Source organism: Saccopteryx leptura, chromosome 12 (genome assembly GCF_036850995.1).
Source record: "Saccopteryx leptura isolate mSacLep1 chromosome 12, mSacLep1_pri_phased_curated, whole genome shotgun sequence".
Lineage (NCBI taxonomy): Eukaryota > Metazoa > Chordata > Mammalia > Chiroptera > Emballonuridae > Saccopteryx > Saccopteryx leptura.
The window spans coordinates 22,962,166-22,982,080 of NC_089514.1; the positions used below are offsets into that span (position 1 = coordinate 22,962,166).

Sequence of the window (19,915 nt, forward strand, 5' to 3'; positions counted from 1 at the left end):
ATATGTAAACGAATAAGGCAAATTTCTTAATATTAAATTACTTAGAGTCTAGAATGCAGAGAAGCAAAGCAGAGATGAAGATAAATGACAAGCTCAGTAGTTTAGGAGTTACTGCTATAAAAACATACTCAAGTCACACTGTGGTGACTTGCCAGAAAAGGCTCAGAGCCATGGCATAAATGCAAGGTCTCACACTCTTAGCAGACATGTACTTGTCTTCCAGAACATAAAGGAAAACTTTGTGGAAACTGTCCTGTTACATGTCCAAGGGATTTACCAGGCTGCTGGCAGAGCTGGAACTGAATGTACTGGCGTGTCCCTGCTAAAGCCATATACTGCTGTTGTCGTGAGAGATCTCAGTCCTTTTGGCCCTGTTGACAGCTGTAACTTTAAAATGTCACAATTCTTCTGGCCACTGCCAAGTTACCTATTGTCCCTAATTTCTGAAAATGAGTTACTATTGTCCCTCATTTCCTCTTCATCCTCTCAAGGATACACTAGCGCCGTATACTGTAATTTCCAACCATCTTCTGGCATAAGAACTGAAAAGGAGATGAAGGAGGGGTACGTGTGGAGGTTTGCATCCTTTTCGTGCTCTTGTCTATTGCTTCCGCATGTGTTAAAATGTCAGTGTGGATGCCAGTATTATCTTTATTCACCTCCAATTACTGAATAAATGAGAACCATAATTGATATCAAACACTTATGTTCTGCCTATCCAGGTTGTGGTGCAGTGGATACAGCCTCAACTTGGGATGCTGAGGACCCAGGATCAAAAACCTGAGGTCACCAGCTTTAGCACAGGCTCATCAGGCTTGAGCCAGGCTCACCAGCTTCAGCTCAAGGATGCTGGCTTGAGCATGGGATCATAGACATGAGCCCATGGTCACTGGCTTGAGCCTAAGGTTGCTAGCTTGAACAAGGGGTACTGGCTCAGCTGGAGGCCCTCCCCCCCACCACTGGTCAAGGCACATATGAGAACTCAATCAATGAACAACTAAAGTGCCACAACTACAATTTGATGGTTCTCATCTCCTTTCCTATCTGTCCGTCTTTCTTGTTAAAACAAACAGACACACAAAACACTTACATTCTAGTAGAGGAAATATAGGATCCGTATAATGGCAGAATGTGGTAAGCTTTGTAAGAAAGGAACAAAGACTGTTTGATGCAATCTCTGATGAGGGGTGTGCTTTTTAAGCTAATATAATCAGAAAAAATGTAATGGGATGCTACATGTCAAAAACTCTTCTCTTGAGGCTCCTAGTCCCATTGGAAGTACAAGTGATGATCCTTGTGAAGTCCTTTGCTTTCAGGCACAATCCAAGCATTTATATTTGCCTTGTTTTGTTGGATGGATGGCTATATTTCTGTAGTTTATGTTATCTCTCTGGGATTAAATAAGAGGCAAAAAGTCTATTCTGGGCATCTGTAACTGGTTTCTAAGCCTTAAGATGTGTAACAAGATTGAAGAAGTTTACATTTACATGAAATAAATTTTCTGTTTTTATGGATTTTTTGGGGGGTAAATATTTTAAACTTGGTAGTGAGAATAAATTTACCCTAAATTTGACTCCAGTTAGTGGCACCATATTTTTGTTTTGTGTGTCTTTGGACTCCTTAAATTTTTAACAAAAATACTGTTTTTATTAACTGTATCTGGAGTTATACAACATTAATCATGATACAAATTTCATCAAAATTTGTTAGTTCATTGTATATTTCACTTGCATCTATGTCACGGGGGAAGAACTATTTGGTTGGCATCTTCTTATAATCTAAAAGTACTACATAATAAATTAATAATAAATAATAAATGAAAACAAAGTCAACTTTTAAAGTCTTATTGTTTAAAAACAAAAGGACTCCATTAAGAAGAGATTGTAAGGTAAAACTGAACTCTTATATTTATGGTCACAAAAAATAGGGCGTTAAAGTTAGTTATTGACTACATATTTATTTTAAGCTGGCTAAAATTTTATAACAGCAGTCATCTCAGAGTTATAGAAGAGAGAGAAAGAGAAAAATTGTTATATATATCAGTTTATCTCACAAGTGCCATTCAATGCCAGTGCAAAGTCATTGCCTATTTTGTGGAAATATCTACATGTAGGTGTGAAGGACTTTAGAGACTGAAAAGTTTTATTTTTATGTAAATCCTAATGTATATGCTCATAAATTATTCATATCCATATTAAGACTAAGCTATTAAATTGGCACCAATTTAAGACCAATCCTGTATTATTATCAATTCTCTCCCCCCCTCTCTCTCTCATTGCAACCTAAAAACATAGATTTTATAAAGTATCTCAAAGCTCCATACTCTTTCTCTTTATATTATTACTTTGTATAATAGCATAATTGTGTAATAAATCACCAACTACAATATGTGCTTACATAAGTAATGCTAAATACTGACACAAATCATGTACATTGTTTTGGTTTATCTCTCTTTAATTATTAATTGTATAAAATAACTCAAATGTTTTGGGAAAAGGTTAAATATATATAAACTAGATTTTACTTTATATAATAGTAACTATTCCACTATATAGCTTGTTTAGATATACAGTTATTCTTGCAATAGAGTCCACCAAGTAGGATTTTCATTATCTTCAACAGAAATAAATAGGATATTCTGGATAGGTTATTTGTTCAAAACATATAATTGGCAACAGAAATATAATAAAAATGAATATATATTTTATTTTACTAAAGTGGTATTTACCTGAGTTCTTTTTATTCCTGAGAACATATTAGACATCCATGAATAATCAAGAAGGCAGTGAAGAGAGGCTGAATACTGAAAGAGTATACTTTCCAATTGATAGTCACTGGCCCAGACTATAGAATGATTTTTGTATGATCATTACTGTTGTTATTGCTAAACCATTACCAAAAAATTGGAAATCTTTTTTTTTTTTTGGTCTTTGAAATTTGGGTTTGCTTTTTAAAAATTATTTTTAATTTTAATTTTTTAAAATTTTATTTATTGATTTTTAATGAGAGAGAAAGGGGGAGAAAGAGAGGGAAAGAGAAAGGAATATTGATCTGCTCTTATACATGCCTGACTAGAAATCGAACCAGCAACCTCTATGATTCTGGACGATGCTCTAACCAATCAAACTACACAGCCAGGGCTGGATTTGCTTTTTAAATGAAATTATTACCATAGCTATAGTTTTTTTCATATCAAAGGTGCAAGAAATAGTGTGTATTTTCAGTGCTAATTTCTATTCTAGCTTTAGCATAGTGGTTTTCAATCTTATTTTCCCTTACACACCTCAGTGTATAATAGACACATTCATTAGTAATAGTAGCTCACTGTGTCTGTGCTTCTCAAACCTGGAAAGTGGATCAGTCTGAGAGGATTTAAGAACCTCTTGGGAAGTTGTTTGCTCTGAAAAAAAAAAAAATCCAGAGAGGCTGAAATGTCCACTCATTAAGAGGTTGGGTAGTAAGTTGCATAAATATCCCAAAAGGAAAGCAATTTCCCCTTTCAAATGTGAAAATTACTAGCATCAGTAATATTATTTTATAAACTTTCTGCCTCCACCCACAATCTCTACACCTATGTAAAAATAATCATTAGCTTCTTATACCTACTCTTTGCTCAGCTTTGTTAATAAGAACAGAATATCATTCTGAAAGCTTACAAAAAAAATTGATACAAGAAGTTGTAAAGGACTGAATTAGACTGTGGCTTGACATTCATTCTTCCGGAATATAAAAAAAGTATTCATTTTAGTTTAAGCTATAGCAACATTCCTTTACATTTTGTTATTTTACAGACATAGGTAAATTATGTGCTTCATTTAAACAAGTTAATAAGTTTACCCAGAATAGCCAAAAATATGCACATTCTCTTGTGCTAAAAAGCATTCTGTGCCACTAGTGAACAGTCTAAGCCCTCCCATTAGTAGTCTTCAATAAAACATTATTATCTTTTGGCATCCTTTTGCACTAGGGGAAATAAAAAGTCACATGTGGAGAAATTCTAAATGCTAGACAGAAATGATCCTTGGGGGGCAATTTTTATCCTCCGCGGAAGTATTGCAGACTTCTTCCATTAGCAATGTCCCAGGGAGCAAAAGGTTAGGGAACCGGAACTGCCAACTCTTACCTGAATGCGTAAGTCAACCCTTCCTCTGAGCGGCAAGCACGCCCTCACGTGCATTAGCACCTGAGATGAGAAACAATAATATTAATACCTTACCGTGGAATATATGGACAGAGGCAACATTTTGTTTGTGGTTGTAGGGCCGAAAGGAAGGCGGTTTCCAGATTCTCCCCTCAACACCTACCATTTGGCATAGGATATATGAGGCTGAGGAAAACGGAGAGAGTTTTGCCTCCGTTGAAACAGCTGGGAAACAGATGGACGCTCATGTGCAATATGCCAGAAGCCTTTTCCAAAGATTCCACCCATTTTCCACCCTGGAAAAGCTAGTTGGGTGATAGTAGTAGAGGTCTCAAGGCCCCTGAATGATTGGTTTTGAAACATGTAGAAAGTCAAAGAATTTTTAAAATTTAAGATGATAGGAAATATAAATCCAGAAATGCAAGTCCAAGGAAGGTGTTTTTAATAGGAAAGAAAAAGTGGGAGTGTTGTGTGTGAAAACCACAACAGAATCACAGTTTCAAAGAATAAAGTATCCACAGAACTTCAATGAAAGAATTAACAGAGAGGCAACTTCAGCTCCACTGACCTTCTCTCTTTTAAGTAATGAAGTTAAAAAGCATACCCCCACTTGTTATCATGTTAATTACTGTATAATTATTGCATTTGTCATTATCGTAAACCTAAGTGTGCACAGTTTACATCATTTTAGCCAGTGGATTTCACTTCATGAGCTACTTTGGTTTGGAATTCAGGCATTCAGTAAGTTGCTTTTGGATTTGAATGTTGAATGATAGCCAGACTTTTGTTTAAATTCAGTAACTGGATGTATAAACCTCCTGTTGTATACTTCGAGTTACAATGGGAATGTATATAAATCCACTACATATGACCATTCTTCCAAGCATTAGCCCAGGTTCTGTGTGTCTTTGCGTTATGTGTGTATGTGTTTGTGTGTGTGTTTGTGGTATTTCTAAAGTCCTTTTGAATGCCTCAAAAGTTAAAGAAAATTGGGTTCAGAAATAAATACAAGTTAATAGTCTTTTCTCAATGTGATTTTGTTCATTCATGCTTATATAAGGGAATGTGTTAACCATGAATCATTCAAAATGAATTGCTCGTGAGAAAAAAATGCTCTGGCTTTGCTGTCAGTTTCCAGAGTTGTTTTACTGAAGGGAAAAAAGCATTGTCCCCACATAAAGAATAATCAGTCACAGATTTTAGACTGAGCGTGGCTCCAAATTGGCAGAATACTTTTGATTCACGTGAGACTATGGATCCTTGTGAGAGAGACTTATCTGAGTATTCTGGGCTATGACTGAGTTCGCAGTCTGCCAGAAAAGCCAGTGAAAAGTTAGACTTAAAATAAAATCAACAACACCAGAATCATTGGGAAGTTTTGCTCACACAATACCAGAATAGCTAAATGCTCCAAAAGACGTGGAGGTTGGCAAATCTGTAGCTAAAAAAAAGAAAAGAAAAAAAAAAGGGTGTTAGGCTGAAGGTTTTGCTCAGGGCCCGGTAGGTTGGCATTTGGTTAGTTAGTAAAATCAACATGGCCCACGTGAGAGCTCACACATCATTTATTACGTAACTCACCTGGGCCCAGAGGCTCATTTGAAAGTGCAGTCAGCCTGTGCGTGACATATCACAACTACTTTTTGCTCTGCAGAAAACCCTGCCTGCCCATCCCGGTGGGGAGCCAGGAACAAACCCAGAAATGCGGTCAGTGAATAATTCTGAACAATTCCTGCCGCTGCCAGGGCGAAACGTCCTCCGTGATCCCTCAGAGGAAAGGCGGTGGCCGGTGTGCCAAAGTTTTCATGCCAACCTGTCACTGCTGCTGCTGCTGCTACCAGACCTAGAACACTTTACATCTGGCCAGCTTAGATTCTGCTCAGAGTCAAAACAAAATTATTTATATTAGATGGCCTAGTCTAGTGGATATTCATTATGTTGGGCTCTCTTTAGTTAGACTTCCCCCAGCTATACAAAAAAGGAAAAAAGAACACTAAAAATAGAATCTGTTTTTTTCTTTTTTTGCATTTAGTGTATTTTAACATCATCAGATGAAGAAACAAAGGCTTCTTTTTTTTTTAAGAATTCCTGCTACAATTTTCTTTTTATTTATTTATTTTTTATTTATTCATTTTTAGAGAGGAGAGGGAGAGACAGAGACAGAGAGAGAGAGAGAGAGAGAGGAGAGAGAGAGAGAGAGAAGGGGGGGAGGAGCTGGAAGCATCAACTCCCATATGTGCCTTGACCAGGCAAGCCCAGGGTTTCGAACCAGCGACCTCAGCATTTCCAGGTCGATGCTTTATCCACTGCGCCACCACAGGTCAGGCAACAAAGGCTTCTTGACAAGACTCTTCATAAAGCAGCATCACGTAGTACATTTGTTTATTTAAAAAAAAAATTAAAATGTCTTTCTCTGTAACCCTTGATTAACCATTTTTCTTGTACCACTTCTCTCATTTGGGGTCATAGAAGAGATTTTTTTTGTACTCCACTTGATAAAGACATCACTGTGTCTATGTGCATGCTCAGAAATAACTAGAAAAAAGATAATTTTCAAGAAAGCAGAAACAGGCCCTTATTTTGATTATGTTGATATTTCACTGAGAATACATTTGAAATAAATTGCTAGAGCTGGTATAATTACCTACTACTTGGTTTGTGTGAAATTTTTTCCCATTATAAGCACACATTCTGCTCTGTACCATATTACGAATGTCTTCTAATCTATATTTCAGGGATATAATGTGGATAAATGAAATACTATATGTAAATTATGTCTTGAACCCTTAGGAATAAAGATAGAATTATATGCTCTAGATTATTATTTCTACATGGTTTTTAATGTTTCACTGTTTGGAAAGCTAATGTCAAGTGTTGTTCATCTTATGTTTATCTCATATATAATGAAAAAAATTAAATTTTGCTCGTATTTGGAGTTATAAGAAAACAATTTCATAGAGATTCCTTGGAGGACTAAATACTTTACAAAATAAAAGAAGAGTATTGCTATTGCCCTCAGGGAGCCTGAACTTAAATTGAAATGAAAAGGCTAATTAATAACACACACTCATACTGTATATGCTTAGTCTGATCTTGAACAGACTTCTGTGTTCTAATGGCTAAACATTTGAACTGCTCCAATATTCATACTGAGTCACCACTCAAGTATATATGTTAAACACATTATTTTATAAAACTCTATATCTAAAATTGTTTTCTAGATAAGCTTTGTCTTATCATGATAATTTGGGTTGTCTAACCATGATAATAACATATTAAGAGCAGTTCAATTTTTTTCGTTCATATCATTTCCCATTTAGGCTGTGAATCCCTTGAGCGTCTACTGCCACAATAATAAATATGTAAACTCATCCTGATTCGGTGAGCTCAGTTTTATTGTTTTGGTCTCTATTTTCCTCATGTCTAAAACAGTTCTTGGAAAAGTGTGTACTCAATAGACATTTCTGGTCTGAGTGACATGGTTGAATGCATTTGAATGAATGAACTAAATCTAATTCCTTTGCTTTTTTCCCCTCCAGACTCCCAGGAAGGCAATTACAAATCAGAAGTCAATAGCAAACCCAGGAAGGAAAGGACAGCTTTTACCAAAGAGCAGATCAGAGAACTTGAAGCAGAATTTGCTCATCATAATTATCTGACCAGACTGCGGCGGTATGAGATAGCTGTAAACCTGGATCTCACTGAAAGACAGGTAACGTCGGACCTTGTCATAATACGATATTTTTCATTGCTTTGGGTCAACACTCTTCTTTCTCCAGGGAATTTTGTAATAGCTACATCTATGGTTCTTAAATACCATTTGGCAGATAGATGTTCTATTTCACGATGATGTTTCTGCCTAGCAAAATAACAAAGTTAAGAATAAGATAGTGATGCTTGAAAGACAACTAAGATGATTGGGTTTAAGGAATCATTTTTTATTTTGCAATTGTGCCTTTTCTGGTTTTAAAATATTCTTTTATATAATGATGCATATGGTGGGGAATTTTGTTTGCTTATATTGCAAAATCTCATTTGGTACTATAGAAAGTAAACAACCCCATTGCTCAGGACTGGGTTTGTTATGTTGAATTAACATATAAACCCCTGAACTTCAATGACATAACAAGAAGAATTTATTATTTGCTTACTGTCAATAATAACTTTACAAGGCCAGCATTCCAAATAGTCACTCACCAGACCCCATCTGACTCTCTGGCATCTGAAAAGGTGATGTCTTTGGTAACCACAGGAGGTAAGAAAGAGTTGGAGGTTCATGCATTGACCTTTAAATGCTTCCACCTGGAAATCACCCATGTCACTTCCATTTGCACTCTAATGTCTGGAAATAGTCAATTGTGCCACTTTAGTTCAAGGGGCCTGGGGAATGATGGGAACAAGGGCACATAGATCATTGGTAAATATTTCTATCTCATTACTTCAAATATTTTTGAGACTGTTTTGGTCTCAGAAATTCAAAATTCTGGCACCACCCATTTAGAGAACAATTTGAAATGATTACTTATCTGTGAACTCCAGTTAATTAAGACCTAATTTTTTTTTTTTTTTTCCGAAGCTGGAAACGGAGAGAAACAGTCAGACAGACTCCCGCATGTGCCCGACCGGGATCCACCCGGCACGCCCACCAGAGGGCGAGGCTCTGCCCACCAGGGAGCGATGCTCTGCTCCTCCGCGGGGTTGCTCTGTTGCGACCAGAGCCACTCTAGCACCTGGGGCAGAGGCCAAGGAGCCATCCCCAGCGCCTGGGCCATCTTTGCTCCAATGGAGCCTCAGCTGCGGGAGGGGAAGAGAGAGACAGAGAGGAAGGAGAGGGGGAGGGGTGGAGAAGCAGATGGGCGCCTCTCCTGTGTGCCCTGGCCGGGAATCGAACCCGGGACCCCTTGCACGCCAGGCTGAGGCTCTACCACTGAACCAACCGGCCAGGGCCAAGACCTAAATATTTTTAAATTAATTACTTTTTAGATTTTTTTTTTTTAGATTTTATTTGTATGGCAAGTGATTGCCTCCAGTGGTGCTCCCAGATTCCGATTTGTGCTGGGAGAAACTAGCCTACTTATGGTTAACGGTTGCTAATCTTTAGAAAAACATTCCTGAAAGGCAAATGCAAACATCTTAATGGACAGTGCAGTTATGATTGGCGCTCTCAAGGCTGGAGTCTCATTTCCTCTTTCCCTGTATGCTCCTTCTCCAGGGATCCCATTGGAGTCAAGGAAATATCCACAGGGTGTGTACAAATGACTACTATCTTAGAAGTGCAAGTTATTTTATCCAGTTTCTTGAATCATCTGTTTTCCTCTGTTAACATCTATATTGTAGGGTTTTTTTGGTAGGATAGTTCTGAGTGGTGGAAATAGATGGAGGAAGACTTCTGTGTGGTTTTATTTATTGGCAGTTTCTTCTTATTAAATATTATGACTAGTGCCTAAATTATGGAGCACAACTTTTTCCTTCCCTGGAACTTCACATACAAAATTTTCTCCATAAGTGTACAACATTTGGTATGCTGTAAAGTAGGATCCAAAATCTACCTCATCAAACATCTGTGATTTTTTTATTGGAATGTCTGTTGTTGTTTTTTAACAGGGAGCAGGAGGGAGAAAAGAGAGGGAGGAATTACACATTAATGTTGTTTTATAGAGACAGCGAATTTTAGGAAATGCAACCTCGTTTTATATGATATGTGTAGGAACTAAGAAACTAGGGTTTGCTCCCAATCAATAAAATGGATGGGGTGCAATATTGTGCTTTCATTCAATACAAAAGTCAAGATTCTGTGCTTGGATGGCCCTGATTACCTGTCAGTATCTGATTAGAGAGTAAAGGTTTAATTTAGAAGCAATTTTGTAAATTTTTTTTTTTTTTTTTGTATTTTGAAGGTATTTGCATATTCTGTTTTTTTCTTAACTAACTTGCCACTCTTGGGGCATCATTATATGCAAAAATGTGCATATATATGTATGTATATATGAAATATATGCAAAAAGATCTATTTATATATAATTTTAATCTTTTTTAGGGTTCCTTTTCAATTTTGTATATAGTAAACTTTACTGTATACCAAAGCACTTAAGAATTGTAATGGCTTCAAACTATAATCAACATTTAATTTGCTCACAATTTTGTGAGTCTGGGATTTTGACTGGGCTCCATTGGACGGTTCTGTTGGTGGCCTTCCCAAGATCCCTCCTGGAGGTATATTCAGCTGGTGGTTGGGTGTCGGCAGTCTCAGCTGGGACAGTGTTTCTCTGTTGTATGTGCTTTCATCTTCTAATAGGCTTTCGGGGATTCTTCAAATGGTGGTAGAAGCATTCTCAAGAATATTTAGAAGAAACACACCATTGCACAAGGGCATTTTAAAGCCTCTGCTTGCATCATACTAACTAATGTCACATTGTCTAAAGCAAGTCATGTGACCAAGATCAGAGTCAATGTAGGAGGGAGCCACCGAAGGGAGTGAAAGGAAGGCAGATTTTGTTGGAGGCCATTACTAAACAATCTAACTCTGGCCTCAAGGAGGTGGGGGATGAAAAACAACAATAAAAGAGAGGTAATGTGATTTTCAAAGAATTGAAAATTTGGTATTGTGCAGAAGATGTTTATTTTATGCTGTAAATTTCTTTTTGGGGTTTTGCTAGTTACCATATTCCCCCATGTATACAGGTGCACCCTTTTCCGAAAAATTTGGGGTCTAAAAACTGGGTGCGTTTTATATAGTGGTTGCAGATTTTTTTACTTCATTTCTCGCTTTTTCGCAGGAATGAATTTTATGATGAATAAAACTTGAGTCCAATAACTTTATGTAATACATTTTTTTTCCAAATTTCGAGTCCCCAAATTAATGTGCGTCTTATACATGGGGAAATATGATACTATAAAAAGAAGATGCATGAATGTGGAATTGAAATTCCCATACTAAATCTAGAGGGCTGATATTTGTTGCATAGAAAATTGAATTGTTATGAGAAAAATCTGAGCCAATATCCTAGATTTACCAAATGAAATTGTATATTCTTAGTCATGAAACAATCTCATCAAAACACAAAACTATTTTCTCTTTTTTCTACTGAGGTTTATAGGTCATAATGGAGGCAAAAGCATTTTTAGCATAAACTAGGAAACACAACCATCATCAGAGGGGAAATATCTTTGCTGCACAAGGCAGGGTGAATTAATTCTTTTGTAACACAAATATTTGTTGCGCTAAATTCTAGAAATAAATTTTTGTTTAAATAAGCTAGACAAGTTTCTGCAAGAACTCATAAAAGAAGCAAAAATCGAACAAGTATTAACAACTGTGACGAGTGTGGAATGTCACAGGAGAAGAATGACAGGCTTGGATGGGAGAATGTTTCTGGTTTTGCCAGGTGTCATTTTATTTCTACACTTCTGTGCACATGCAGTATCTTAAAGTAAGAATCTAAAAGTTTTATTTATTTTTTCCGGGCTGAATTTTACTATGCGGAAATATCAGAAAAATACTGCATGCTGTCATCAATATTGCTAAACTTTAGACCCCTTTCAGTGTCTGAGAGCATAATATTCCCAGGTGCCAGGACTCTCATTCCAGCGAGGTAGTTCCAAGTGTTTCTTTTCTTTAAATTTGGGCTTTTAAAGTTATAAATTGAACCCTTTTTTTAAATCTTTAATTGCGATACAGCTATCCCATTACTTTGATTTTGCAATAATGCCATACAACTTATTAGGTAATCTATATCTTTATCCTATAAATTCTTAAATAATACCCTTTTATAGGCTTTCCACATGTAAAATATTCTAATTGTAGCTATGCACATTTACATTTTTATTTTGTAAAACTTATCATTTCCATCCATTAAAATGAGATTTAGTAAAGTAACTTACATGTATATTACAAAGATTATTTCTAACTCCATGTTGTGTGATATTTCTTTAACTTTAACAGAATTTTCAGTTTCCTAAAATATAGTTTTTTTATTTTTAAACAGCTTTTCAAGATTTAAGTAAAACCCTAGCCAGTTGGCTCAGTGGCAGAGTGTCACCCAGTGTACGAATGTCCCAGGTTGAATTCCTGATCAGGCCTACAAGAGAAGTAACCATATCTTATCTACCCCTCTTGCACTCTGTCTCTCTTTTTTCTTTCTGTCTCTGCCCCCTCCCACAGCTATGGCTGGATTGGCTCAAGCAAGTTGGACCCCTGGCCCTTAGGATGACTCTGTGGCCTCAACCTCAGGTGCTAAAAATAGGTTGGTTGTGGAGCAATGGAGCAATGCCCCAGATGAGCAGAACATCACTCTAGAGGGGGCTTTTGGGTGGGTCCCAGTCAGGACACAAGTTGGAGTCTATCTCTCTGCCTCCCCTGCTCTCACTTAACTAAAAAAATAATAAGATTTAAATAAGAGAAAGCTTCATATGTATATAATATAAATGAAAATATATTAATAATGTCAATCCGTAGCAAAATTGTGTTATAGCACTAACTTTCTTCAAATGAAAAGTTACTTTAAAATCAGAAGTAGTCATTAGACATACTTATATATAGAAATTTTACCTATTTGCCTATACAGCATGCATATGTATAACTGAAATGTTAATATGTAGGTATCTTTTGCTTATATTACCTAGTCAATATACCTGTCTCACATTTTATTATGTACCATATACATGTGATTATAAAGATTTACCATAATAATTTGGTTTTTATTTTGAAAAAAGAAATGTTATACTCTTAAATATTATTCCTGACTTGAATTTTCAAATTCCTACCTGAAATGTAGTACTGAATCTCACCGTGAAGTCAGATTCTAATGTCTGTACCTCCCATAATGCTATGCCTCTACAGATCAGGGAAGCCTTTGTTCCCTTGGAACTCTATCTGGCCAAAGAAGAAGAAAAAAATAAAAAAAGAGAAAGAAAAAGAGCATTCTCCTACAAAGTAATTCTATGTTAGCATACAGATATTAAATAAAATGATTGTATTTTACGTTAAATAAAAATGGAGACACTAGAACAAAGTTGAGCTTCAAATTTTTTAATTATATAATGTTTGTTTGTTTTTTTAAGAATAGTTACTGCTCGGCCCTGGCCGGTTGGCTCAGCGGTAGAGCGTCGGCCTGGCGTGCGGGGGACCCGGGTTCGATTCCCGGCCAGGGCACATAAGAGAAGCACCCATTTGCTTCTCCACCCCCACCCCCCCTCCTTCCTTTCTGTCTCTCTCTTCCCCTCCCGCAGCCAAGGCTCCATTGGAGCAAAGATGGCCCGGACGCTGGGGATGGCTCCTTGGCCTCTGCCCCAGGCGCTAGAGTGGCTCTGGTCACGGCAGAGTGACCCCCCGGAGGGGCAGAGCATCGCCCCTGGTGGGCATGCCGGGTGGATCCCGGTTGGGCGCATGCGGGAGTCTGTCTGACTGTCTCTCCCCGTTTCCAGCTTCAGAAAAATAAAAAAAAAAAAAAAAAAGAATAGTTACTGCTCAAGTAATCTTCCAGCTTCTAAATAATTTTTTATTGATTTTTTTTAATAAATAAATTTTTATTAATTTTAATGGGGTGACATCAATAAATCAGGGTACATATATTCAAAGAAAACATGTCCAGGTTATCTTGTCATTCAATTATGTTGCATACCCATCACCCAAAATCAGATTGTCCTCCGTCACCTTCTATCTAGTTTTCTTTGTGCCCCTCCCCCTCCCCCTCCCCCTCTCCTTCCTTCCCTCCCCCCGCCCCCCGTAACCACCACACTCTTGTCCATGTCTCTTAGTCTCGTTTTTATGTCCCACCAATGTGTGGAATCCTGCAGTTCTTGTTGTTTTTTTTTTATTTACTTATTTCACTCTGTACAATGTTATCAAGATCCCACCATTTTGTTATAAGTGATCCGATGCCATCATTTCTTATGGCTGAATAGTATACCATGGTGTATATGTGCCACATCTTCTTTATCCAGTCTTCTATTTTTTTTTTTTTTTTTACAGTGATTAAAGCCTTTAAGCAAACTCTTGGCCAATAGAGCAAGAATCCATAAAAGAGTAGTGTCCTTAACATGTTCACCAAGTCCAAGTTGGCCCCAACACCATGCCAAATCCCTGATAAATGCAACCCAACCCTAGTTCAGTCTGTTAGGAGCTGTCCCAAGGAGGAGGAGTTTACTGATTTAAAAGAGAGAGAGAGAGAGAGATTTATCTGCTTCTGGATGTGTCCTGACCGAGGATCAAACCTGCAACCTTGGAGGATCAGGATAATGCTCTGAGTTATCCAGCCACTGCTCCAGCTTCTAATTTACAGCTTTCAGTTTACAACATATTCTCTTATACACTTCTCAATCAACAGCTAATAATCCTCAGTTGTCAGAGCCACTTGGAATATTTTGAAGATCCAGTCAGTTTAAAGACCTTCTGTCCCAATGTGTTTTTAAGTTAGACAAGCTTATTCTGGCTTTTTCGTCCATCCAGATACACGTGGGTAAAGCTACCGCCAAATTTTTAATATCTCACAGTGGGGAAGAGAATGAAGGCAGCTGTATGAAGCTATAACAGGAGTGACAAAACTGACATTTTTATAGAGTCAAGGCTGCCAAATATAGAAAGAATGGGAGATCCTTCCATTTCACAAAATCATTTCACAGAGCTAATCAAAGGTGCAATGTTGCCGATTTGTAAACTGAGATTAGCAGAACAGACAGGCTGAATTCATGATACCCCTGCCAAGATAAATGGAAAATCCCACCTTAGTTGGATTATATTCCATTAGTGGAAATGAGAGGGATTATGTTTTGTTTGTTACTCATAAATCATTAAGTGGCTCAGTGCCAAGTATTTTCAAAATAGGCATCCATTTTTTGGATGACTAGGAAGGAGAATTTTTCGTGTGCCAATTAAACAGTGGTTTTGTCTTTTGCTCAGCATTTTACATAATCCCTCTCCTTTGCAGATTTATTTCTGTAAACTTATATAAATCTTTTTAGTTATTTAGCTAATAAATTATGTCTCCATGACCGGACATATTGTCTATTCAAGGTAATTCTAAACTACCTGTGTAGCCAGTTATTTTAGAATATTTTCTCATGTTTTTTAGATTAGTATCTAACAGTCACCTAGAGTAACAGTAAGATATTTATTTTACTTAAATCATGGTGTCCCTGCTATTTTGAAAGATTAAACATAATTTGAGTCCAACTGGAAAATGTGGGTAACACAGTGTGAAGGAATTAATAGTCGGATAAGGGATGGAATCTTAGTTTGAAATGAAAAGAGAGAGTTTCTGAATAGTGCTCATTAAAAAAAAAGAGAGAGAGATGCATATTGACAATGTGTGTTGAGCCCTAAAAGCCAGATTCAGCGCTGCCTTAGGGTTCAAGAAACAACGCCTGTGTTGTAAGAAAAGCAATTTAATAAAACAAGCTCTATAAAGAGCTGATCAACAATCAATCTCTCTTAATTTGCAGAAATAGTAGCTGTATAAAGTGAAAGGCTAAGAAATAAGCAATTCATTTCTAACCATGTAAAAATGTAAATAAGCAGGTATGAAAAATATAAAAAACATCTCAGGAAAATAAAGTCCTACCCTATTGAACCAGTCTTGACAACATATAGTCTGTTTTATTTATGTTGTTAGATAGATGAATGGAGATAGATGTACATATATATCTCTATATGTATATATACACATACATACAGATATATATTTGTCTATTTGTATGTATATATGCACACAGAAAATATTTCTTATTTTAGAAACTTTAATGAAATGTGTTTTAAAGAGTCTTGCTGTAAACATTAACCACACTCATATAATAAAAGGATAAAAATAATTCTTCTCATTCATCTCAGAATTTGCCACATTTTATTTTCCTTTTCCACAATAAACAAATATATTAATTAGTATTATACAACAATTAATAATAACATTCTGAAACGTATCATGCATTACATTATAGGCTTATCATTTAAAGTGTAATGTTAAAAGTGTTCTTCTGCTATGAAAGATGACTCCTCTATACTATTGGTACATATAATGAATTTTTAAAAATTCATATCCTTAAAATAGTCTAAAACTAAGAAGCTTCTGGAAATTTTGAGGAGATGGTGCAAGTTTTGCGTTAGCATCTCCAATTTTAAAGAAATGTTTTATTACCTAAATTTGTTTATAGAGCAGTGTATTCATATGTTCTATGCATCAATAAAATAATATACCCAGTTTTGTTTTGTTTTTTTCCTTTTTTTATTAATTTTGCTAGGGTGACATCAATAAATCAGGGTAATACCCAGTTTTAAGAAAACAGATGATTCTAGAGAATTTTGCCATAAAAGACTTTCTACTTAGTACCAATTGATTTTTTTATTCCATGACTTCTCTTGAAAACCTCAGAGATGTATTCAATTTGAGATGATTTTAAAATACTTTTTTGCTAAACCTTATTTCTTTGATAAACATTCATTTTATTTCTATATTTATTTAATAATTTACATTACAACCTTCCATGTATAAGTTCATAACTTTATGTATAAATTTATGTATGTATGTATAAATTTATAACTTCTTCAAATCACTTTATTACTTATAATTTTTATACTGAATAGTATTTTTAATTTTTGAATTTTTTTCAGTTATTGAAATTATTGCCTATATTTTTGGTCTGGGTATTCAATAGGATAGTAATAATTATCATAATAAATTCTTACAATAACTTTGAATCTAAGAAAAAATCCCTAAATCTAATAGATATGTTGGCCCTGGTCGGTTGGCTCAGCGGTAGAGCGTCGGCCTGGCGTGCAGGGGGACCCAGGTTCGATTCCCTGCCAGGGCACATAGGAGAAGTGCCCATTTGCTTCTCCACCCCCCCCTCCTTCCTCTCTGTGTCTCTCTTCCCCTCCCGCAGCCAAGGCTCCATTGGAGCAAAGATGGCCCGGGCGCTGGGGATGGCTCCTTGGCCTCTGCCCCAGGCGCTAGAGTGGCTCTGGTCGCAACAGAGCGTCGCCCCCTGGTGGGCAGAGCATCGCCCCTGGTGGGCGTGCCGGGTGGATCCCGGTCGGGCGCATGCGGGAGTCTGTCTGACTGTCTCTCCCCGTTTCCAGCTTCAGAAAAATACAAAAAAAAAAAAAAAGATATGTAGTGAAGCTGCACATATATTGTGATATTGAACTTAAAGTAGTCTAAAAATATCAGAATATTAACTAGATTGAATAATAGAAGGTTCCAATATTCTATCTTTATTATAAAAATGGTGAATTCTTATGATTTAACAAAATATTGGTATTTTATTGTTTTCTATTAATTAGAGTAGAGGTTGTTATCAAAATAGTATATATCAGTGAGTATCAGCTGGTGTACAATAGCACACTGCTGTGCCACAGAATTTTTAAATCATGCAACACATGACTAGTCAAGGGCACTGACCTTTCTTTTCCCCTTAGATTGTCAAATTAAAGAATGACAACAGCCAACACAACAATAGCCATTCGGTGTGAATGGATCAAAACTATATCTATTTTTTGTCAGATCAGCAAAAAATATAAATTTTGATATGCTGCAGACTTTGAGCAATTAGTTTGTGTGTGCCATGAGATGAAAAATGTTATTCCAGGAATTAGACAAGATGTTGAGAACCATGGCCATTATTTTAGTTGGTCTTAGTAGTGTGAACTAGGTAAGTACAAATAGTGGCTCAAAATACACAAATTCCAAGTATTCAAGAATTGCTATTCAGGGCCCTGGCTTGTTGGCTCATAGAGCATCGGCTCGGCGTGTTGAAGTCCCAGGTTCAATTCTCTGACCAGGCCACACAGAAGAACCACCCACCTGCTTCTACACCCTTCCTCTCTATCTCTCTCTTCCCCTCCTACAGCCAAGGCTTCACTGGAGCAAAGTTGGCCCAGTGGCTGAGGACGGCTCCATGACCTCCGCCTCAGGTGCTAGAATGGTTCTGGTTGCAGCAGAGCAATGCCCCAAATGGACTGAGCATCACCCCCTGGTGGGCGTGCCGGGTGGATCCTGGTAGGGTGCATGAGGGAGTCTGTCTGCCTCCTCCCCCCCTCAGCTTCTCACTTTGGAAAAATACAAAAAAATAAAATTGCTATTCGGGAATTTTTTTATCACAATAAAGGAGAAAGATGCCATATTTTGTTTTGACAAGTCCACTCATTTGCTGAAGGCATTTATTCATTTAATACTCAGATAAACAATATTTCACTCTTAACAACTAAAAAGTATACCTATTTTTATCTTGTGTAAAAAGGAGGATTGAAGGAAGTGAATTTTTCATTGTAAATTTATATGAATAAAATAGGACATTTGTGTTGAATTTCATCAGGTATGACAGAAAGAGATATAGTTCTTAGAAGTCACTACACTCACTACTACTGTGACATTTTTAAAAGGTCAAATTAAAAAAACGAAATCCTCTAAGAACTTAGCCCTTCATGGTTACTTTGGGTGCATTATCAAGAAGGAGAATGTGATACATACAGTTTGCTTATAATAGTACCTATAACATTACAATTCATTATGGAGAAAATAATTTATTGCTTCAGAAAATATTTTTGGTTCAATATGTTAATTCCCCATGGCTGCCAATAACTAATGTGTATTCATTTTGTTTAAAAAATAGTAAATGTTTTATGACTACAATAGTGAGCTTTCTAAAAATGGCTTCAAAATTGAAAATTATAGAGGAAGAAAATTATTCCCTGGTCATAAACATTTTGCTAAAATAGAGGGAAAAAGTGAGAGGCAGTCTTCCAAACAGAAATTCAGCCTTTAGTCATGAGATATGTCCTAATCTTGTTTACCCTCCAACACATACACATACCCACCTCCCAGCCTCAGGGTGGACTGCAGGAGAAACAGCAGAGTCTGCTGGTAGCTCCCTCCCATCCAGCTACTTGGAAACAGCTGAGGATTACATCTCTTGATCAGATACAAATCTATTTATTTAGGCAGGAAGAGCAAAGAAGCTTTCTTTACCCCATTTGTTTATCACAACCTTACAGAGCAGCAATTTTCAACCTTTTCCATCTTATAGCACACATAAACTAATTACTAAAATTCTGCAGCACTCCAAAAATACCTATTTTTTTGCCAATGTGCCAAAAAAAGAAAGCGGTATAATTTTGATTCATTGACATGGAATTGCTATTGTTGTGTTAGCTGTTGTCATTTTTACATTTGAAAATCTAAGGTAAAAGAGGTCAGTGTCCCTGACTAAATAGTCACCTTTTGAATGTTTTTAAAATTTTTGTGACACACCGGTTGAAAATCGTTGCTATATAGCATTCTTGGTTCCAATTCTTCAGTTCAACCGCTGATTTTGCCACTGTATTCCTTGGGTAAGCCTTTCTAGGGCCTATTTACATTGGGTTTACCAGATCAGCTGCCATGGCCAAATTTAATCACAGGAGATGTGATTGAATCTGAAAATGGTGTTCATACAATTATTCTTTGCATGTTTTCACATGCTAAAGAGTTGAATAAATATCTGTTAGACAGTGTCTACAGTATTTCAAGTTCCCAGATACAGATGGAAACAGTTGGAATGTTATATCTACACGTTCCAGATGTTTACAAAAAAGTATTTAATTTTCTATCATATGTTTGGTGTTATGATTATTTCTTCAAAAGACAGGTATTTATGGTATTATATAAACATGGGTTATGGAATTATATAGATTCAACTTTCTACTAACCAATTTGCCTCTGGCCACCTTAGAAAATTTTGCAACAATAGATATATATGTTTCATTAGTGTTCTGTGATATATTGTGAGCCCTAAAAGGTATTGTGAACT

General features: G+C 36.5%; 1 protein-coding gene across 1 annotated transcript in view; it reads left to right on the forward strand.

Annotated features, from left to right (window-relative positions):
• MEOX2 (mesenchyme homeobox 2) overlaps positions 1-19,915 on the forward strand; it is a 75,828-nt gene that overhangs the window by 47,876 nt on the left and 8,037 nt on the right. The window contains exon 2 of the mRNA XM_066354226.1: positions 7,678-7,850. Within this exon, the coding sequence (XP_066210323.1) occupies positions 7,678-7,850 (173 nt within the window). The remainder of the gene's footprint in view (positions 1-7,677; positions 7,851-19,915) is intronic.